Genomic DNA, 24,434 nt, shown 5'->3' on the forward strand with positions numbered 1-24,434 from the left:
AAATAAAATTAAAATCATACCAAAATAAAATGAAGTAAAATCATACCAAATACGAATGTGAGACGGGCCTTGAAGTAAAATAATACCAAAAGCACTATTGAAATAGAAACAGACGACTTTTGAATTGGAAGAAATTAAAAAAAAAAAAAAATTAGTTTCAAACTCGCAAAAAAGATAATGGTACGTACAGGGATGAATTTATGTTTTTTCAAAAATTAATATAAACACCGGAGCAAACAATCTCATCTTATCGGGAGAAGAAACTGCTATCAAAACAAATGAGGTGCCAGACTTGTATACATATTTCAGTTTTTAATCTTTATTTTTATTTCATTGTTTTATTAATTGTGTAAATGGTTTTCTCGTGGAAAGATGTACCGAATCTATCTGGCAAGTTCCTTTTATTTTATTTATTTTTTATTTTTTATCATAGCTTTTTCTTGTCTATAAATGTTTATATTTTCCAATTTGATAGCATAACAGATTTTGCAATTGTTTTCATTTTCAGTTGGTGAGAGCGGAATCTTTCACCTAACCCCCTCTTAACACACACCAAATGGACTTTTATTAAGTACAATACTTGATTTTTTTTTTTAATGGAGAGTAGACAATACATTGTGGATGCGTTATCGGCAGCTCCCGTTACTCTCACTTCTCTTTTTTTGTCCCTCAGTCTTCATTTTTAATGAGTGATTTTTCTGACAAAGGGAGAAGAAAAAGCTGTTTTCTAGGTTGGCAGTATTTTGCATGAACAGCCGCCAGGGATGTCGGAAATTTTCTGTTTCTGTCTATCCTTGTAGCCATGTCACTAGTACGGGTGCTGGAGGTAAACGTTTTATCTGGGCTGATAGTCAGGGACCCGAACCTTGGGTTAACCCCTAAGGAGGCTGTCCTATCAGCAGGTGCAAAGTACTGGGGCTGATGTATTGCCATTTGGTGAATGGATTCTGGACCATGCAGTAGCTTCTGGTGGGGCCTCTTGATGCCATATTAATGGGTAATTGTTACGGCTTTACCTTTTCATGTGCTACAAAAAAAAATTCTTCATTTCTATTTTTCTCTTACTTTCCCTCTCTGCCCTGCTTCAGGCATGTCTGTTGACCTTGTCCATAAATCCCAAAACACCATCATGAAAAGTCTCAATAAAAAACACATGGTTAAGCCCGGATCTCCAACTTCTAATGTAGACCCCTACTACCAGGTCTCCTTCTCTAACATCAGGGGTCTACGTTCTAACCTTCCAGAGGTTGAAGCCCAATTACAGGAGACTAAACCATACATATTATTTCTAAGTGAAACTGGCATTGGACAGACCATTTCCCTAGATGAGTTCATACTTAAAGGATACTCTAATGTTACTACCAAATCTGATCCCCAAGATCGCCATGGGCATGTGTCCTATATAAAAGATGGCTTTCCATGTGGTAGAGACATCTCCAGAGAAGATCCTAACTTTCCCTATATGTGCTTCCGGGTTGCACTAGCTCAAACTAGTGCATTTATATTTGCTCTCTATCACCCCCACCACAGCGTATCTGAGAAAATGGACCATGCCCTATCTGCTTATCCTTCAGCTAATATTTATGTCTGTGGAGACTTCAATGTTCACAATGTGGAATGGTTAACTCCCTCAAACAAGACCGATGATGAGGGGAGGTTCTGTCATGATTCCTCCATTGCTTATGACCTCACTCAGATTGTTCACGAACCCACCCGTGTTCCCGATACTATGCAAGTCTCCTAGACCTCTTTTTCACAACTTGCCCTTAACTGTGTTCCGCTTCTATTCTGTCTTCACTTGGATCTTCGGACCACTCAGTTGTATCAATTAAGATAAAAATGAAATGTAATAAGTCCCCAGATGTACCTCTCCATCATACAGTATATTGATACTCTATGGCTGACTGGGATAGCTTCCGCACATTTATATCAGATCTACCTCTACATTCCATGTTAAAAAGGATGTGTCCTCTATAGTATCAGACCTGATAGAATGGTTAATTGTAGGTATTGACCGTTTCATACCCTCGAAAAAATTCCAGAAAAAACCTAACAGCCAGCCATGGTTCTCTCTGGAATGTGCTGCATCCATGGCGCATAGAAATCACTTTTTCCATTACTTCCAATGTAATAGATGTACTGAGACTAAAGCCGCTTTCAGAACTGCCAGTAACCACTGTAAAAAAGTAATAAAGAACACTAGAGTCCCTCAAGTCCAAAGTAGTTGAGCAGCGGCTTGGTTCCCACCAGTTTTGGCAAATAGCAAACAGAATCCTGAACAGAAGCGTGTGCTCTATCCCAACTCTCATAAATGGACCTGAGGTAATCTCGTCAGCATCAGACAAAGCCAAATTCTTTGCCAAGAACTTTGCAGCTAATTCTGTCCTTTGCAACCAAGGCTGCCACTCTCCAGTATTTACTCTTGTATCAGAAAATATGCTATGTGATATACATATATCTGTACGTGATGTTGCCAAGTTAATCAAAAACCTTGATTCCAGTAAAGTAACTGCCTCTGACGGTATTCCAATTATAGTACTCAAAAGACTTCAATCAGAACTAGCACCCATACTTACAAAACTGTTTAAATGTTGTCTTAAGGAGAATTGCTTTTCGTCACCCTGGAAAATCTCATCAGTATACCCCGTATTTAAGAATTCAGATGATCGCTCATCTCCCTCACAGTACAGGCCAATAAGTCTCCTGTGCATCATGAGTAAGTTGCTGGAATCTGTGTTAAATAGAGAAGTAATCAACCATCTTAGCAAAAATAACCTTCTTAGTGACACGCAATATGGTTTCCATTCTGCTAGATCTACAGCAGATGTGCTTACAGTTATATCTCATAGGATTACCGAATCTCTCGATGGAGGCTACCTTTCTAGGGCAATTGCTCTTGACATATCAAAAGCCTTTGATAGGGTATGGCATAAAGGTTTACTTCACAAGATCTCTAGCTATGGTATAGCTGGAAATGTCTTCTCAATTATTAAATCATTTCTCTCTGATAGGTTCATAAGAGTAGTGGTTGATGGTCAGAAATCAGAAGCTCTTAGTATTAATGCTGGCGTCCCTCAGGTGTCCATCCTGGGCGCAATTCTCTTCCAGATCTATATTAATGATCTTCCAAATCACATCCTTACATCATTCGTAGACATCTATGCTGATGACACTACTATCTATGGTAGCACATCTAAGACCGTTAACAACCAAGTTTTCTCTGATTCTCTCTCCTCTGATCTTGAGCAAGGGGGTACAATGGGGAAAGAGGTGGTTTGTTACTTTTAATGCATCTAAAACCAAGCTTTTATCTTTACATCATCAACGTTCTGATCCCCATCTGGCATCAATTGAAATTAATGGCTCTCGTCTTGGGGAGGCCTCATGCTTTGACAAGCTTCTGGTCTTGACCTTTACTGCTGATCTGAAATGGAACACATACATTAAATCTGGTGCAAGGCCGCTGGAAAAATGGTCGGATCCTTCTATCGATCCAGTAGAAATCTCACTGCTGATGCAATTCTCTAACTATATAAGAGCCAGGTACGTCCAAGGATGGAATACTGTTGCCACATCTGGGCAGGAGCTGCTAGAAAGGACTTAGCCTGCCTTGATAGAGTTCGAAATAGACTTCGTAGCCTTGTGGGGGATGTCGTTTTCTCTTCCCTGCAACCTCTTTCTCAAAGAAGAGATCTTACGAGTTTGTCTCTGCTTTATCCTTATTTTCATGGCAGGTGCTCGGCTGAGCTCCATTCTATGCCCCCCCCTCTCACCAAACTTTCACAGGAAAAACTCGTCTAGCAGAAAACACTATCAATATTTTCCCCCACTCTTCATCTCTGCCTAAACCTAAGCTGACCAAAGCTTCTTTCTTAGAACTGCACGCCTGTGGAATTATCTTCCGTTTTCCTGCTTTCCAGCTGACTACAATATGGCTGTCTTCAAGTCTAATGTAAACAAGTTTTTGATGAGCCGTTCCATATAAGTTAACAAGTTTACGGAATTTCCATTACTAACGGTTAAAGTATTGTCCAATTTCTACTCTACACTCTTTAACCCTTATCTTCGAGTGGCCTCTCGGCCTTGATAAGGGGTGATGCCTATGTAAAAAAAAAGAAAAGAAAAAAAAAGCATTAATCCGAACGTACGGAGATTTACGACCTGTCTCAACGTAGTATAAACGTCAACCTCCCCATTTTAAGAACGGCTTTCGGAAGCATGCAACCTTTAACGGCTTTCGGGAGTGTTGGTGGGAGTGTTTTTTTTGTTTTGTTTTTTTCAGAAAGCCGTTCTTAACATGAGGAGGTTGGGGGGGGTGTTTATACTACGTTGGAGCAGGTTGTGAAAAAAATGAAAAAAAAGAAAAGAAAACTAGATCACGATCACTTGCCGCTGTTGAACAAAATAAGAAGGGAAACGTATAACTTGTGAAAATAAACAAAAAATAAATTAAAAAAATAAGATAAAAGAGCGAAAATCAAGGGAGGTAAATACGTTCTCGGTTTGCTTTGGAGAAGTAATTTTGCTCGGTATGTGACTTGTTTGTAAGAAATTGGTTTTGGTTAACAAATGCGAAAATTAATTTCTTTAAATCCAATGGAGGAAGATCGGACAAAACGGTAAGTAAACTATATCTATATAAATTTGAGATTATTTTATTTATTTATTTTTTGTCACACTTACATTTAAAACCCTGCTTTTCCTATTTAAAAATGATTTAAACCGAACTTCTCAGTCATGGATACGCGAGTTACTTTGGCGCTTCTACACTATTGGGACGAAATTTCGGAAATCGTAAAACTGAATTTCATGGGGGGAAGTGACCACTTCCCGGAAGTGGTATCTACGTATTCCTCGTATTTTTAAGATGATTATATAAAAAAAATTACGAAAATCGATCAAGTAGAAAATTATTTATTAAAGAAAATAAAAAAATTAATTTGATGAAAACGATCGTAAAACACAGGAGAGTTGAAAATGGGAGGTAATTTTTTGTTCGAATTCAACAAAGATGGCAGCAATATTTCATCTGCTACCACGATTAAAGTGATTTTTTTTTTAATAATTCAGTAATATTAAGGTAATTTTGACGGCATAATTTGGAAGCTTCCATTGTAACTTATTAGAATTGACCCCCCCCCAAAAAAAACAGTTAAAACCATTGTTTTTATCTGAAAACTCCATTTATTGACTACAAAATCTCGTCCCAATTCTGTAGAAGCGCCCGAACTTTAATTAATTGATTATTCATTTTTTTTTATGGTTTCGTGTTTGATAATTGGTTTCATGTAACTATTACACTTAATTCTATTTATGCATAGTTTCCACATCGTGCATAATTTTGTAGCATTTAAGATAAAAAGTTCTAGCACAAGAGCAGAGCACACATATAAGAGTATGACACTTGATTTTCGACACCCATAACAAAAAATACAAGTAAAATCTAGAAAAATGAAATTAATTCATCGTAATTATTTACTCTATGTTAAGGAAGGAGGATCAGGGTTTAAATCGCATATAAAAATTATTTATTTTACACTCCATAAACTGGCAAAATTTGATTAGAACGTCGCAAAATAACACGTATGATGACAAAACCTTAACAAATGGCAAAATATAAAACACAGAAAATAAAAAATAGAGTCAATTTAAACATAAAAAATATGGGGAAAAAAGTCAGTATAAATATACATCCTATCTTGTTAAAGTTTTCGTTCAATTTTAGAGGAAAGATGGATCGATCGGTTTCCAAATTCATGATGAAGTCAAGCGTATGGGTTGAAACGCCTTTCTCTAAAGCAAAAAAAAAAAAAAAAAAAATTACCAGCAAACAAGTACGACTCTGGAACAATTATAAACTTTTAAAATAACAATTTGGGTTTGTATTACTGTACACATAGATTCGAAAAAGTTGTCAAAAAAACAAATATATAACAAATAAATGTTATCAAAGGCAAGATAAGTTATTTTTCTACCAAAGTGGACATATTTTTCGTGTTTTTATTTAATGTAACATGTTTATTCAGCTCGAAAAGCTGACAGTGTTTACCGATGTGTTGGAAAATTCAAAATGGCGGCCGACTCTCTCTCGGAGAGGGTAAGTTTGGAAAAAGGTATTATAAATAATAAACTAGACAAAATACTGTTAGAAATTCGCTCAATATACGTTACCGTGACATAAGTTGACATATATTCGGTGGTTTTTTAATAGTATTTTGTCTAGTTTATTATTTACTAGCGGGGGTACCCGGCGTTACCCGAGTGTTTGTTTCCGGGACGGGGGGGGGGGAGTTTTAAAAAATGTTATGGTAGGTAAGTAGGAAGGATCAAACCCGGAGTCATGAGTAAAAGTAGGAAAATAAAGTGTGAAAAAAAAACAAAGAACAAACATCTGCAACGTTAACAGTTCGGCCACCAAGAAAAGTCCATTCCAGTTGTTTAGGAAAAAAAAAACAAAAAAAAACGACTACGGTAGGTCGGCGCGAACGTGAAAATACAATGTGAATTGTCCAGCACGCTAACTACTACGCCACAGAGCATTGCAGCTTAGTTTAGTGATTTTAAATAACTTCACATGAAAGAACTACGAAGCCAAACCGGTGTTCTCTTCTCAACTGTTCCTTGTGAACGATCCCCAAACGGTGTTAAGTGGTGGCAGGGGGAGGAGGAATTTATTAGAGAGAAAATATTTTACCACTTCCATTGATCTTAACCGATTTTGGCCGTGACTTCTCAGCAGAAAAAGTATAGAAATCTAAGATTATCGAGGAATTTGAGAAATAATAAGCCTATAACACACCTGTTCTGCCGTTTGTGCATATTATATTTGCATGAAATATCTTGATTTTTAATCCTATTAATGTCAAAATCAGACGGGAAAAAATGAGTTCATTTTATTTATATAGAGATAACATCTTTTGCCAAACTTACCATGTTAAAGAGACAGTCGGGCGCCATTTTGAATTTTCCAATACATCGGTAAACACTGCATGTTTTTCGAGCTGAATAAACATGTTACATTAAATAAAAACACAAAAAATATATCCAGTTTGGTAGAAAAGTAACTTATCTTGCCTTTGATAACATTTATTTGGTATATATTTGTTTTTGACAACTTTTTCGAATCTATTTGTACAGTAATACAAACCCAACAATTTTTATTGACCAGAAGAAAATAATTTTTTTTTTTTTTTTTTTTTTTGGTGCTAGATGTGTAAGTAAGAGCTCTTGAATGTGCTCTGTCTCCTCACATGGAAAAAATTAAAAAGATTGGAGTCCATTAGGATGAGATGGGAATCTTTTAAAAGGCAAAGATCTGGGAACATCCTTCAAGTGGGAAAAGAACATTACTTAATTGTGAATGTATGGTTGGTTGATCTTAGTGACTGAAGAAATCCTCCAAGACTGAGGAAGGTATTAAGATCAGTGTAATTTGACAAAGAAAACTTACAAATATGAAATACTAGGAAGAAAAAAGTTTCTAAGCATAGAATATTCATCCATTGTTGCTTGCGTGAGCTTTCTGAGTGAGAAATAGAATATCCCGTTTGCAGTTTTTATCTGCTACTTTAATCTATGCTGAATATTAGCAGTTGGATCTGCATGGTGATAAGGCTGAGCTGGTTATTCAGTCTGCGAAAAGTTGTCCGTAGATCACAAAATCGTTGCTGCGACTTGCGGAATGGCTGTCTGGACTTGGCATGGTTTAACGTCCGAGTTAGAAGTGAGCAACATCACAAGTGTCAACCTGGTGACTTGAGAGACACTGTCTAAACTGTTTAAATTTGGGCGCATTAATCTTTATATATCAGCTTTCTTGAACGTTCTAACCTGTTTACTGTATTCTCACGTGAAGGGATAAAAATGTAGTCCTATGAATGTGTGTCAAGGTGACGCATTACAACTGCATTTGATTGTGTGATACAAATTTGTGTGGGTGTTTTTTTTTTTTTTTTTACACAGTGATCACCACTTATCAAGGCCCGGAAGCCACTCAGGGATAAGGGTTATTGCAAGTACATTACGTTAGTGTGGAGATTTGATGAAGTGTTTACTTAAGGGGGCGGTTCATTAGGAATTTGTTAACGTTGGACTTGAAGACATCCAAGTTGTAGTCCGGTGGGAAGCAGGCAGACGGAACAGAGTTCCACAGGCGTGCAGTTCTAAGAAAGAAGCTTTGTTCATGGTGATACAATCAAAATGTCCCCATAATGAATAATTTCCGGCCTTATGAATCCTTTTAATTTTTACTGATGATTAAGGCTATGACATGTGAATATTCTTTTCATTATTTTGACTCTCGAGTAGATATCAGTTATTATCTTATATGTTTTTATATAGAGTGATGTGCTTCTCAATTGATTAACTGTGCCGGATATATACTTGAGAGTCAAAATAATGATAAGAATATTCTCTTATCATAGCTTTACTGATGATATATCATGGTGATGAAAAGTGTGTAGCTTGATTGCCATAATATATAATCTAACTTTACTACTAACTTTACTACTCATGTATTAACCATTCATGCAAAAACTGAAAACAGCTATACACAATAATTAAATCAAGTATTACACTGACATCTGACACGCCTCAGTTCTACTGTTTAATCGAAAAACACTTGTCTATCTGAAACCGCTATCAGTAATTTCCCCCACTCTTTATCTGTGATTAAACCTAAATGTTGATTTTTATGAACAAAGCTTCATTCTTAAAACTGCACACCTGTGGAATGCTCTTCCCTCTGCCTGCTTTCCAACTGACTACAATTTGATTGCCTTCAAGTCCAGCATAAACAAATTCTTGATGAGCTGTTCCTCTTAAGCAATCCAATTTACCAAATTTCTACTACTAAGAATTACTATCCTCGAGTGTCCTCCAAGCTTTGATAAATGGTGACTCCTTTATAAAAAAAAACATCTGGTAAAGTTTAAAGTAATTTTAACAGGCTGGATCACATTCTGTTTTTTTTTTTTTCTGCAAACTCTCCCCAGTTTGCATTTCTATCGGCATAAATTGACTGAGTAATATGCATCTCATAGCATGATCTGAGAGTCTTTCATGTTATCCAGTTCAAATGATGATTGTTCATGTGCCAACTCAATGGTAGCAAATTTAAGGAAATGCCAATTCTGTTTCAGATTGATATTCTTTGTTGGTTTTCAAAAGAGAGAACCAGTTATGAAGTTCTACGCTGAATTGCATGTGAGCGTCTAACTTCAAATTACGATGAATTCCGTTGGATGTGAGCGTCTAACTTCAAATTACGATGAATTCAGTTGGATGTGAGCGTCTAACTTCAAATTACGATGTTGATCTGCTTTTGCTGATTGGTAACTCACCACACCTGAAATCAAAATCTTAAAAATGATTTGTTCGAACAAGTTAAGCAATGTTGAGTCTGGTCAGTATCAAATGGATGACCAATTTGGAAATACCAGATGAGTATCTGGTGCTACCAGATCAGACTGTCTGAAGATATTGGCTTCCTGATTTAAATGCAAATTCGTGCATCAAATTTTTTGTCACCTTATCTATTTGCAAAGCAAAAAAAAAACAAAAAACAAAAACAATATTCTCCCTATTCCTATCTCTCCTTTTCTTTCTTTTACCACTTCTTTTTCTGACTCAGTCAGGAGGGCATCAGAATATGCTGACCATCCCCTTGCAGGGAGTAAAATTCTCTCAATGGACTACCTGTTGGCTGTGAGTGACAGCCCGTGATGTTTTGGTACGGGTTTCTGGTGGTTGAGCAAACCTTGACCTAGGTACAAAGTGGACATAGTCCTGCAACACACCACTTTGGCCCTTACGTGGGCTAGATGGGCAGTCAAAGAGGCTCGATCTGATCAACTGACTTGTCATGTCAAGCCCTAATTCAGAAGACAAAAGCAACATCCGCATAAACACATAAATATCACCAAAAATAATCTTTTAACTACTAAATTAGAACGTGACGGCTCTAGAGTCAATCGGTTTGAAGAAATGGGTATATGACATTGTTGTACTCCCCTGACATTTCTTACTATTTTCCTGGATAGTGAAACAAGAAGGAAGAACAAGTATACATGGACCCCTTCAGTATACTTCTCCTGTATCTATGTCGTATGATGGCAAATAGGTTTCCGCCATCATATTTAAATTTCTCATTAAATCGGATTCAATGGTGAGAGCAGAGATGAAATAAAAAAACATTCATGACAACAAAATCAACCAAGAGACCTCACACAGAGTCCGATTCAGACACTTAAAATAAATTGTTTTTTTTTGTTGTTTTTTTTTACATAGGTGTCACCACTTATCAAGGCGGAGAGGCCACTCACGGATAAGGGGTTAAGAGTGTAAAGTAGTCAAAAGGACAATATAGCAATCGATAGTAATGGAAGTTCGGTAAATTTGTTAACTTAAGTGTAACGGTTCATTAGAAACTTGTTCACGTTGGACTTGAAGACAACCATATTATAGACGACTGGAAAGCAGGAAAATGGAAGACAATTCCACAGGCGTGCAGTTCTAAGAAAGAAATACAAAGGGTAATTTTTACAAAAATAAAACCCAAAGCAGTTAAAATTTTATGAAATTGGACAATCCTAGTAGAGTTAACAAAAAAAACGATGTTCTATTAAAAATGGAAAAATTCTATGACAAAAAAATGAAAACCTTTTCCCATGGAAAAATAAATATGACGTTAAATTTGAACTCAACCTCAGATCAAAAGTCTCAAACTCAAATCCAACTGTTCTCTTCTCTCTGCACTTTCCACACTGACGCCCAAAATAAAGAAGACGGCTCTTTTATAGAGAGACCCAACTGCATCTCATTTGCATACCCCCTCCCCCTCTCGTCACATCACGTGATAAATACCAGGGGCGGACATTTTTATTTTCTCTTTTTTTTCTTTCCTAACATGAGCCGCATGATGCATGAGGTAAGGTTCTACTTTTAACCACAAAATACATCAAAGGGTGTTATTCAAAACAAAGAATTATCCAGTTGTTCAATTGACAAAATAAAAATGTAACTAAAATCCCAATGCTTAATTGACATAAAAAGAGTATATATTAAATAGAATGGAAATATTATATTAACAAACACCTATATCATAATACATCAAAAGCCACAAAAGAAATGAGAATTGGCTATTCAGTTGAAAAAGTAGAACTATTTATACCAAACTTCTACAATGTCAGGATGTAATGAGGATGGATGCTACACCTGACCAGCATGTGGCAGATGTGCTAAAAAACCCAACCATAAATGTTATGTGTTGACTGAATACATAGAAATCAATAACTCCAACACAAAAGTAAAATCGAACAGATATATTGAGAACAAGAAAGTATATGCAAAATTTAAATTGTATATTGTCCATTGGTATAGTCATGGGGAGACCATCACTGGAGAAGATGTCAGTTGGGTAGTCGTCAACTCTCGATCTCATTGTGTTGCGTAGCAGGGGGTTCATTTTTAAGGATGACGCTGAGTTCATATTGAAGAGAGACGGGGACATATATATATATATTACAAGGATGAGGGGGAGAGGAAGTGAGAAGAGAAGCTATTTATACAGGTTATGATAGGGAGAGAAAAATATATTTCTTATAACACATATAGAGAGGAGGAGGAGGAGAGATACATATTCTTGGAAGGGTTATGCAATGTTCATAATAAGATGTTTAACACATTATTTTTTGGGTGTTGAATGAGGACACATGACAATAGTTTTACAAAAACACAAAGATGATTCTTTATTCATTGGACTGGTCGGGATCTACATAGTTTACTGTTCTTTCTTTCACTTTCAAAGGACTCTGACTCCAACTCTCTCTCTCTCTCTCTCTCTGACTGACTCCAGCTCTTCTGCCCTGATCTGAATAACTCTAGCTCCTATATTGAGAATCCCCCTTTTGCTATGACGTCAGAAGTGTGTTTCCAAAACGTGACTAATTCACGTGGCTAATGCACACGTTTTTCCTAACACACCTTTGAGAAGAATTCTTAACTAACCTATTTTTTAACATAACCTATTTTTTAACAATGTATTTTTAATTTATATTGTTCATTCTTTTTAGCTGACATTCTCAATATTCAGTTTCATAAAAGAATGAACAATGAATTCTTTTTACAATACAAACAATATCTAACTATTTTATAATAGAATGTAGCAATAGGTCTGTTTAACATTCCGATTTCTGACATTCTATCTCTGAACCTTGCTTACAAGGTTCGAATCTCGGTCTATCCTAATCTCATTTTCACTTATCTAATGTTCTTATTTACATGGAAAGGGGACAGCCTTTTTCATGTAACAATTGTCTCTCTGAGTGTCTTCTTGGGTCTCTCATTGGGTCTCTCCCGTCTTACGGTACCAACCAGATTTATATGGATGATACTCCACGTATGCTAATTAGGTGGATCTTACCACAACAATAACACAACTGAATGCACAAAGAAATGCAAATGTGCAAACTGTGGAGAAGACAACCCTGCCTACGAGGAACACATGACATAATTGTATTGAAGATTGGGACTAGCAACATGTGAGAGAGAAATTGCAGTGGAGAAGAAAATGTTGGACCAATTAAATTACAGATACGTTTTTGCGATTTATCTTACACACAAAACTATTGCATGGTTAGTATAATTGTCGATTGTCATAAATATTATCAAATTTCAGGCAGACATGATCTGTCTTAGGATTATGTGTCCTTTTTCAATTCACAACATACAAGTGGTATCATCTTTGCAAGCAACAGAAATCTTTCTATTTGTATAAACAAGTTTGTGTCTCATCGCACATGATGAATTTATTTCATTTTACTTCAGTCGATGTTCTCAGAAATCAAAGGGCCCCCTTTCTGTAGTTAACACTTAATCTCTACATGAGATACATAGATATTCGAATATTCTATTAAAGTTGTCCTTTTACTTCTCAAACAGTGAATTAATAAAGAAATAAGGAACATTATTTACTCTTCCCAGTTGACAATTTAGTTATGGCATATCTTTCTTGTATTTTATTGCTCTTAATGGATTCTAGAGCAAGAATTCATCTAGTCTGGTGAAGTATCCAGTTTAGTGCTGTTACTATAGGCAACATTACTTGAAGAAGGTGCAATATTCTTCGTAAAGTTTAGATGGAATATACACACAACTAGGAACAATTTGTGAACTTTTTTTTTTACACGGTGTAAATGGAGAAGCCCTGATATTATTGTAGCTCTTTTGTTAAAACTGCAGAAGTATTTATCTAAGCTAGCAATGATGCCTGGCATAGCCTGGTCAGAAAATACACTTAAATATGATATTTTTATTTATGCAGGTTTTGTATATATTAAGAAAGTCATTTTTTTTTTTACAAAGGGGTCACCAGTTTTGTCATATGATGTCAATTTTGTTTTACAAAGGACCCACCACTTATCAAGGCCTGGAGGCCACTCGAGGAAAAAGGTTAATGAGTCTATAGCAGTCAATGGGAAAATTTTGTTAGTAGTGGAAATTAGTAAATTCGATTACTTAAAGGGATTGCTCATCAAGAACTTGTTTACATTGGACTTGAAGACGACCACATTGTAGTCAGCTGGAGAGCAGGGAAACGGAACAGAGTTCCACAGGCAGTTCTAAGAAAGAAGCTTTGGTCATTAAATCTATGTTTATGTTTAGGCACAGATAAAGAGTTGGAGAAATTATTGATAGTGGTTTCAGCTAGATAAGCATTTTTCTGTGAAAGTCAAGAGAGGCCATAGATTGGAGCTCAGACGAACACTTGCCATGAAAATAAGGATAAAGCAAAAACAGGTTCGCAACGCCCCTTCTGTAGAAAAGAGATTGCAGGGAAGAGAAAAGGCTATTCCTCATTAGACTATGGAGTCTATTTTGAACTCTTTCAAGACCTTATAAGCTGCTTCTAGCAGCTCCTGTCCAGATGTGGCAAGAGTACTCCATCCTTGGACGTATTTGGCTCTTATAGAGGTAAAGAATTGCACCAGCAGTGAGATATCTAATGAAGTGGTAGAAGGATCCCACCATTCTTTCCAGCAGCCTTGGCAACTGATTTGATGTATGTGTTCCTTCTCAGATTAGGAGTAAAGGGCAGACCCAGAAGCTTGTGAAAACATGGAACCTCCTAAAGACAAGAGCCATTCATTTAAATTGATGCTAAACAGAGATCAAAGCACTGATGATGGAAAGATAGAAGCTTGGTTTTAGGTGCATCCAAATTAACCAGCCACCTCTTTCCCCATTGCATCACATGATCAAGATCAGAAGAGAGAGAGAGTTAGAGAGAACTTGGAAATGAAAAATAAAACTGCAGAACTAATCTCAGACAGGTTTAACCAGCGATCATTATGTATCCAATATATAGTAGATATATAACAAATTGTATATATATTTTAAATTTAAAACATTATTGATTCTTGTACAGAATTTGAACCAAACTTAACTAAACTGGCCGCATGGCTTTGTTTGGAACATGCTGTCAATTATCATTGTACTATTATCGAGCATCACTAATTATGAAAGCATGACAACGCTACTCCAAAAAAAATGAAGTAAACATTTAAATATAATAAAATCACCACAAAAAAATGTAACGAAAATAAAAAAGAAACAGTGATCTACGATAATTTTTATTTTATTCTTGTAAGAATCTTTTAAAAAGCTTTTTTTTTCCAATATTTTCCCCAAAGATCGTCTGCTCTCTTCCCATGCATTGATCAGAATCTTACGTCAGATTACAGCGAAAACAATGCATGACGTCATATTCCAAGCCAAACTATGCAGAACAGTTACATCGGGTTCAAATGCTGCACGAGTACCACATTATTAGTAAAAGTTGTAAAATGTTTTTTCTTATTTCTTTACAGATTACAAGTGAAGCAAGAATATTAATTTCGGAGTAAAATGAAATCAATAGAGAAGCATTATCGCTGTGACGTGTGCAGCAAATCCTTTCGTAATAATTACGCCTTAAAAAGACACATGTTGACACACACAGGAGAGAAACCTTTTTCTTGTGAAGTTTGTGGCAAAACGTCTTCCAGTTATGATAATGCTAAAGTCCATATGCGAACACATACAGGAGAAAGACCCTTTTCTTGTGATGTGTGCGGAAAGTCATTTGGTAACAAATCTGTTGTTAAATTACACATGAGAACACACACGGGTGAGAAACCATATTCTTGTGAAGTGTGTGGTAAAAATTTTTCTACCAGTTCGGAAATCCAGAATCACATGCGAACACACACTGGAGAGAAACCTTATTCATGTGACGTGTGTGGCAAGGCCTCCTCAAACAAGGCTAATGCTACAGTTCACATGCGAACACACACAGGAGAAAAACCTTATTCTTGTGAAGTGTGTGGCAAAGCATTTTCAAACCAATCAGTTGTGAAAGTGCACATGCGGACACACACTGGCGAGAAACCATTTGCTTGTGAAATCTGTTCTAAAGTTTTTTGTACGAGTTTTGAGTTAAAGAGTCACAAAAGAACACACACTGGAGAGAAATCTTATTCTTGTCAAGTCTGTAGAAGTGCATTCTCCTCCAACTTTACGTTTAAAAATCACCTGCGAACTCACACTGGAGAGAAACCTTATTATTGTGAAATATGTGGAACTTCATGTTCGACAAGTTCTAATCTTAAGAGCCACATGCGAACTCACACTGGAGAGAAACCATATTCATGTGAAATATGTGGATCTTCATTTTCTCAGCCATCAAATTTAAAGGTCCACATACATATACATACAGTGAAATAATGATGGTCACTATAATAACTTAAGGGTTATGAACACCACAAATATTTATTTATTTGTGGACTGTTATCCTCACGTTCATAATTGTTTTTGTTTCACAAAGTTTCGGCCAACTATTTCTCTGGCTTTAATCAGGTGGTTAACTCTGACCGAATAGGAATGCTGAGTCTATTAATTGTATCTTCAGTAATTATTAGGGCTAAGACAACAGAATATTTTTATCATTGTTTTGACTCTCGTGTATATATCCAACACAGTTAATCAACCGCAAACCACATCATTCTATATATAAGCATATAAAATATCAACAGATACACATTCGAGTCAAAACAATGAAAAGAATATGCTGTTGTCCCAGCCTTGGTAATGACTGCCTTACATAGTAATTACTGAGGATACAGTTAATAGACTCAGCATTCCTAACCCATTGCAGGTAACCATCTGATGATAGCCAGAGGAATATTTGGTTGAAATGTCAAGAAATGACAACAATTATGAAAATGAGGATGACAGTAAATAAATATCCAAATTACTCATCTCAAAAGAGGATTTAGTAAAAAGTACCATAGATATAGCAATGAATTAAACTGAAAAACTAATCTTCATCTAGCAAGAGGTTTATATGTATGCAACGTCATGTTCAAACAGTTCTTATTAAAAAAAAACACATGCAAACTCAGAGAAAATGAATGCTTACCAGACTTTGTTCTCGAGTGTTTAATGTCTCTTTGTAAAGTCTGAAGTACTGAAGCTTTTGTTTGTGCAGCACAAGAGCAAGCATTAGGAACATGATTGTTCAAAAAAGTGGTTCTAGGAGAGGAAGTTGCTGCAGAATGCCGTGGTAAGACCTCAGAGTCAATTATGCACCTTGCAGCAGGGTGTAGTGGACTGGCCCAGAGAGAGTACCGGATATATTGGGAGGTGTGTAAGAGAGTTGGGGTGAAGTGTGCTGGAAAATGGTTTGAAGAGGTGCCTGATGAAGTTAGAGCAAGTGAGGATGGCAAGGTAGAGGTCTGGTGTCATAATGACCAAGCAATTGGAACATAATTGTCCGAATTTGGTCATCATTCACAAGGTCTCAAAAAACTGGTAGATTGTAGACTTCTCAGTACCATGGGATAGGAATGTGAGAGAGAAGGAGAAAGAGAAGTGGACCAATTATGCTCCATTGGCCTTGGAGATAAGGCGTACACACGGGGTTAAAATACAAATAATCCCGGTCATAGTTGTTACACTAGGAGTAGTATCAAGTCGTCTGGAAGTTTGTCACAAGAACCTGGCATGAAGACACTTTTTGCTACAAGTGAACTTTAAGTAACTTATTAAAATCACATATTAATCTCAGCACAAATAAGATATCAGTAATAAGATAAGACTAATATACATTTACGAGGAATGGTGCACCTTTGTCTTCAAGTGATGTTATCTTAACTAGCAACACAAAATGAATTCTTATCCTGGAATCTAGTAAAACCAAGAGACGAAAAAGAAAGAAATACTATAACATATTGAAATGGTCATGTGGAAAGAGGAAAATTGTGTTCCATACTGTAACCAAAATGATATACAAGGATTCGAGTAGATTAATTCTTGTACTGGAATCATCTACGAACTCACACTAAAGATGACATGGTCTCTGGAAGTGATAGACATTATACCGGTTGTGATAGGAGCAACTGACCTAGTGAAAAAGAATCTTAAAAAGTACCTGGAAACAATTCCTGGAAGACCAACCTAATGAAATACAGATTGCAATCATAAAGAGAACAACATCTTTTCTAAAAAAATATAAATCCCAATCATAATGAAATCAAGTGTTAGCTCCGGGAGGAGTTAGCTCCCTTGATCTCTTAAAAATGTTTCAAGTAAAATAAATAAAAAAAAAGTGAGAGAAACCATGTTCATGTTGTTCATCATTTTCTCAGCCATCAAATATGAAGGTCCACATGCATATTTATACACAAAACAACTTATATATTATTGAATTGGAATTCATTATTGAGATGAGTATCATTTATTTATTTATTGCAGACTATTATCCTCATCTTTTTTATTAGTTGTTGTTTCACAACATTTCGGCCAACTATTCCTTCAGCCTTCGTCAGGTGGTAACCGCAATGGGATAGGAATAAATAAATGTGGATTTTTTAAGACCAAAAAATTTATGATGTTTTGGCCTCATCAGGTGGTAACCGCGATGGGATAGGAACTCCAAATTTCCTAACTATGGATGGCAGTAATTGCTGAGAATGCAGTTAGGAGATTTGGAGTTCCTATCCCATCGCGGTTACCACCTGATGAAGGCCAGAGGAATAGTTGGCCGAAACGTCATGAAACAACAACTAATAAAGATGAGGATAATAGTCCACATTAAATAAATTAATAACATAACTTGCCACTCAGTTTTGGAAAGGACTGCCTCACCAATGATGTAGAGAAACCCAATAAGCCTGCGCCTGACATAGCCCACAAAAGTCGGAAAAAATACACTAGCCAATTCGATAGTGTTAAAACAGAAGAATGGGCCAACCATAAACGGGCAACATACCTACCGACTGAACTATCCCAAAAATATATCGATAGGGATGGTTCCCTGGACTGGCTCAAAAGAGGATCCCTCCATTACGACCAAGAGAGGTTGATATTGACTGCACTGACGAACGCCTTTAAAAAAATGAGTGGCCTAAGCAATAATAATAAATGCAGGTTCTGCAATACTGAGGTTGAGAGTGTGGGCCACCTGATTTCTAGTTGCAAGGTCCTACTTGGAGATGGTTATTATACAGATCGCCATAACGGAGTTTACAAATACCTTCACTGGAAGATATGTAAGAAACTAAACGTTCAGGGTAGTAAAAAAATCCTGGGAACATATACCCGAACGAACAGTTGGGAATGATAACTACACCATTCACTATGACTACATAATCCCGACTGGTACATATCTAGAAAACGTAGCTGTTAAACCAGATATAGTGATTTGGGACAGAGCAAATAAAAAAGCGACCATAATAGAGGTCAGTGTACCCAAAGATACAAGGCTTAAAAGAGCTGAGAGGGAAAAGATAACAAAGTATCAAGGACTTATGCATGATATGAAACGAAATTGGAAACTAAAAGACGTTTCAATTATACCAGTCATTATAGGAGCAACTGGGCTTATGAAATGGAACTTAAAAAAAGTACTTAGCAAGTATACACGGCGAACCAAGTGCAAGTGAGACACAAACTACTGCACTGAAAGGGATTGCTAGAATCCTAAAAAAATTTCTTGGTCGGACTCATTAAAATATGGGTAAATGTCAGACATCTTGTTGGATGTCCCACCCTCTCGAAGAAAAAGAATGTCAAGATTTTTGCTATTCTTTACCTTTTGTGTTTAACATCGTCATGAGAAATTCCAATGATGCTTGGAGAAATAAGAACAAGACGAGAAACGATTTCTAAGGAACATAAAAGTTAGATTGGAGGGTCCGCCATAACAAATATTGGTTCTGTATATCATGTGTATATTATGTACGTGAGTCTGAACTCATGTGTTGTCTAGTGATATAAAATTGACGACAACAGATACATTTTAACAAGAGACATGTAACATATACAACAGAAAGAGATAAATAGCAATTCTCTGGGGTTTTAACATCAGGCCAATCTGAGTAACATGCCTTGTCTGTCCCTGATCTTTTTGACGGATCCTTAGAAAAAGCTGCAAAAAAGATGATTCATCCCAATGAATCAACAAATCTCGGGTTGTCTTTTCAGCAACTTTATTCACGATGTTTCCCCATTGGCAAGCTACAACACTGGTGCCAGACTAACGCATTCGATCTTCTCTACTAGAAGCTGTCACTGTTGACTGTTTTTCTCCCTCTCTCGACTCTGACTACATTTGCTCTCTCTCGCTCCCTATCTGTGACTGATCAAATCATTTTTTCCAAAACTCTGCCTTATAGTCCATGTCACTTTAGAATGTCAGACTCTAAACGTCAACCTATTTTAAAATCATTCTTTGTTTCTAACATTTTTTCAATTAACAATCATCGACTTCGGGGTTTCCCTGCTAATGTCTAACATAATATCAGTCTTCCAGGCATTTGAAGAATAAAACGTCTAATACAAAGTTACGAGCATGGACCTAGATAATCAGTAAACAGTTAAATCGTTTAAAGAGTGTCCATTAGCAACAAAGATACTTTCCAGAAAATTCCAAACCAAAAGATGATTGCAGTCTAGAATCCATATTGACTTGGCTGGGCCATTCAAATGATTTTATTATCTTGTGGTATTTGATATTTTTATCACATATCTGGTGGTATTTGATATTTTTATCACATATCTGGTGGTATTTGATAGTTTTATCACATATCTGGTGGTATTTGATATTTTTATCACATATCCGGTGGTATTTGATAGTTTTATCACATATCTGGTGGTATTTGATATTTTTATCACATATCTGGTGGTATTTGATAGTTTTATCACATATCTGGTGGTATTTGATAGTTTTATCACATAGCCAGAGTAGTGACGTTGTGACAACATGTGGCCCACCAACAGGTTACTGATTCTCAAAACACTTTGTGTGCTGTGGATTTTTCATCAATTTCTTATCTTTTTATGGCTGGATAGTCATTTTCTCGCTAGCGACTGTCGATGGGAACACACGTGGGTTCACAAAGTAAAAAAAATGGAGTAAAACAAACAGGAAAAACAATGCAAAGACTTCAAACATATTTGATGGCTGGACTTGAGAGTGTGCGTGTGTCTCCTCCGCGTTCCATCAAGGCTAGGCTCGTCTGACAGTCATCAGCGCATCTGGATCTCTGTTTTCCTGTCAGCTCTAAAAACTGTCCATCCATTGTGCAATGCTGCTTGCTATCAAGCCCCAACTCCCATCTGCTGCAAACGGTAGCTAGTTGTCAACTGTCTTCTCAGTGTCGGTATCTGAAGTTCCACACTTCGGCTACCCGGAAGCTGCCTTTCTCTCTCTAAGCATCTGATTGATACCCCCGTCAAGTGTCATTGGTTCCCTTTGTTATCTGTTCTGTAGGTTTCTATTTTCATTATCAAATCTAAAAGGCTCGATCTAAAAATACCTACTACTTCCTATCTCTTTGTTTATTGTAAGACACGTCCTATTTCTTTGTCTATTGCCCCCCCCTCCTAAGCATTAGTGACTCAGGTCCACTTTATAGTATCACAATGTAGCAACTCTTTTGCCACCTGGGGCAGTCATAAGATTTTCTCCCCCCCCCCTCGATGCCCGTTGATAATCTGTTAATCTAAAAACTTCTAGAATATCCTCACGATATTTATTTTCATGGAATTACAATCAAGGATATAAAATCCCTTTAAAAAAACATTACACACGTATGATAAAAATACAAAAAAACGTATCACAGCTTTAAAAACTCATTTTGGTATAAAATTTCAGATTTTTGTTGGCTTTTTATTATTTTAATTTGTTTTATTTTCTATTTTTACCCCCTAAAAAGCTAACTTCTGGTACATGATGCCCAGGGCAGACCGCCACTTCTTACCCACCCCCACTTACTAGGCCTTTGAGCCAGAGATAAAAAAAACAACAACAACAAAAGAAATAATTGGGTTTCTGCAGAATTATTCCCATGATGCAAAGTCGTAGATTGTGTGTAGTACTACTTATACTTGCAGTGGCTTCCTCCTGTGCAGAATCTGCATCTCAAACCATCACAGTTCAGTTTTGACATTAATAGACCAGCTCATAAGATATGGTCAACCACTCCATATTTCAGTACTGAAGACCAACTACTTGTGGGTCTAGTAGTACAGCAGGTCGTCCTCCATTGCTTTCACACAGATTTTCATATGCCTATGACGAAGACAAAAAGAAGACCTTGTAAATGAGTTCTCTTTCTGGTCGATGAGCTACATATCCAAACGACTGGAGGCATCGTTGAATAAGGACGGACAGTAGGAGGCATAGGTTTAGTCTTTGGCAAACTTTAGAAACCGAAACATAGTCTCCAGGGTGACAGTGCAAGATTCTGCAACGACAGTCATGATTGAAGACTTCCATTTTGTGCAAATCCGCCACGTCTAACAGCAATAGAGAAGGACGTTTAGGTGATCAATTGTGGTGGAACAAAATGAGAAAAAAAAATGAAATTAAAAAACAATGATCACTAGATTTTGATTTATTTGTTTATTGAAATTAGTACAAAAATTGACAACCATACAATTTTTCTTATGAATGAAGAGTACAGTTTGATTATGATCTGTTGATCTTGAAGAATACATTCCACGACAGCAGTGCATCTGCATCATGGACAAGATATCAATCAAAATAACGGACTTAAAAAACAATGTTTATAAAGATGCCCTTTTTGAATATATGTGGCAAAAAGAAGTTAGTCGTACCACCACATGTTTGCGGTGATATAAAAAAAATATACAATGAAGGGCAACAATTCAGTATTCACCATGTCGTTATTACTAGTGAAAGTGTCAGCGGGTTGTATCTGTGTGCGAGCGAGCTTTCTTATCATTTGTGGAGGAAGAAGATGAGAAGATAAATGAGATTTAAAAAGCAACAATTTGATTACAATTATTTTTATTTGTGTATTTAGTGAAGTCAGTGCAAATATGACAAGCATACATTTTTACTTTTGAATAAAGTTTGTAAATGTTTAAATGTCAGACCTGATTTTATTGTTGATTCTTTCAATAAGTATAGTTACGATCCGTTGACCTTGGAGAAGGCATTTGATGTCCACATTAGCAAAATGCCAATGAGTCTGTAAAGTGTGTAAAGTCTGAGCTAAAAAAATTCATGTTTGCAAAGAGATGGAATTCCGAACCTTACTCTGAACATGTTAGAAAGAAAATAAGAAAAGGGCGTTGGTTATAAAAAATTACACAACCAAGGGCGACAACTCGCTATTGCATTATCATTACTGAAAGTTAGCGTGTTTTGTCTGTGCGTGTAAACATCTGTTGATACTAGAATTTTGCAAATCTGTTTTCGACAAATCAGTTCGAATTATCAATAATTAAAAAGACAGAAAAATCTGACAATAAAAAATTACTCTTCAAGTTTGGCTCTTGTGTGTCAATGTCACGGAAAACATTTTTTTTGTTTCAGTTTGAACAGTGACATAAGGAGTAGACAATGCAATTTCATGACTGGCACAATCGACAGTCTCAGTAAAAATAAACAGTACAATAACAAAATAAAAAATTATTTATTAAATAAAAAAAATAAAATTCAAATAACACAAAATAAAAAATTAATTATCTGAACATTTATTGAATTAAATTAATTACAGAAAGTTCAAATAACATAAAATAAAAAAATTATCTGAATATTTATAAAATTAAAATTAAATTAAGAAAATTTTTATAACACAAAATAACACATTAATTATCTGAACATTTATTGAATTAAAATAAAATTAAGAAAATTCTAATAACAAAAAATAACACATTAATTATCTGAACATTTATTGAATTAAAATAAAATTAAGAAAATTCTAATAACACAAAATAAAACATTATTTATTTGAACATTTATTGAATCAAAATAAAATTAAGAAAATTCTAATAACAAAAATAAAACATTAATTATTTGAATATTTATTAAAATAAAATAAAATTAAGAAACTTTAAATAACACAAAATAAAACATTAATTATTTGAACATTTATTGAATTAAAATTAAATTAAGAAAGTTTTAATAACACAAAATAAACATTAATTATTTGAATATTTGTTGAATTAAAATAAAATTAAGAAAATTCTAATAACACAAAATAAACATTAATTATTTGAACATTTATTGAATTAAAATTAAGAAAATTCTAATAACACAAAATAAAACATTAATTATTTGAACATTTATCGAATTAAAATAAAATTAAGAAAATTCTAATAACACAAAATAAAACATTAATTATTTGAACATTTATTAAATTAAAATAAAAATTAAGAAAATTCTAATAACACAAAATAAAACATTAATTATCTGAACATTTTTGAATTAAAATAAAAATTAAGAAAATTCTAATAACACAAAATAAAACATTAATTATCTGAATATTTATTGAATTAAAATAAAATTAAGAAAATTCTAATAACACAAAATAAAACATTAATTATCTGAATATTTATTGAATTAAAATAAAATTAAGAAAATTCTAATAACACAAAATAAAACATTAATTATCTGAATATTTATTGAATTAAAATAAAATTAAGAAAATTCTAATAACACAAAATAAAACATTAATTATTTGAACATTTATTGAATTAAAATAAAATTAAGAAAATTCTAATAACACAAAATAAAACATTAATTATCTGAATATTTATTGAATTAAAATAAAATTAAGAAAATTCTAATAAAACAAAATAAAACATTAATTATTTGAACATTTTTTGAATTAAAATAAAATTAAGAAAATTCTAATAACACAAAATAAAACATTAATTATCTGAACATTTTTTAATTAAAATAAAAATTAAGAAAATTCTAATAACACAAAATAAAACATTAATTATCTGAATATTTATCGAATTAAAATAAAATTAAGAAAATTCTAATAACACAAAATAAAACATTAATTATTTGAACATTTTTTGAATTAAAATAAAAATTAAGAAAATTCTAATAACTCAAAATAAAACAATTATTTGAA

General features: G+C 34.9%; 1 protein-coding gene across 1 annotated transcript; it reads left to right on the top strand.

Annotated features, from left to right (window-relative positions):
* The first annotated feature begins 1,360 nt into the window (after positions 1 to 1,360).
* Positions 1,361 to 22,437, top strand: LOC145269740 (uncharacterized). The gene is made up of 2 exons (XM_080125465.1): positions 1,361 to 4,619; positions 14,868 to 22,437. Exon 2 carries the CDS (start codon positions 14,905 to 14,907, stop codon positions 15,760 to 15,762), a length of 858 nt encoding a protein of 285 aa, XP_079981591.1. The 5' UTR covers positions 1,361 to 4,619; positions 14,868 to 14,904; the 3' UTR covers positions 15,763 to 22,437.
* The last annotated feature ends 1,997 nt before the right edge of the window (positions 22,438 to 24,434 follow it).

Source organism: Euprymna scolopes, chromosome 45 (genome assembly GCF_053919585.1).
Source record: "Euprymna scolopes isolate OS-2025 chromosome 45, ASM5391958v1, whole genome shotgun sequence".
NCBI classification, from domain to species: domain Eukaryota; kingdom Metazoa; phylum Mollusca; class Cephalopoda; order Sepiida; family Sepiolidae; genus Euprymna; species Euprymna scolopes.

Excerpts from the sequence above, each read along its gene's own strand:
- LOC145269740 (XM_080125465.1), top strand. The coding sequence starts at position 14,905 with ATGAAATCAATAGAGAAGCATTATCGCTGTGACGTGTGCAGCAAATCC.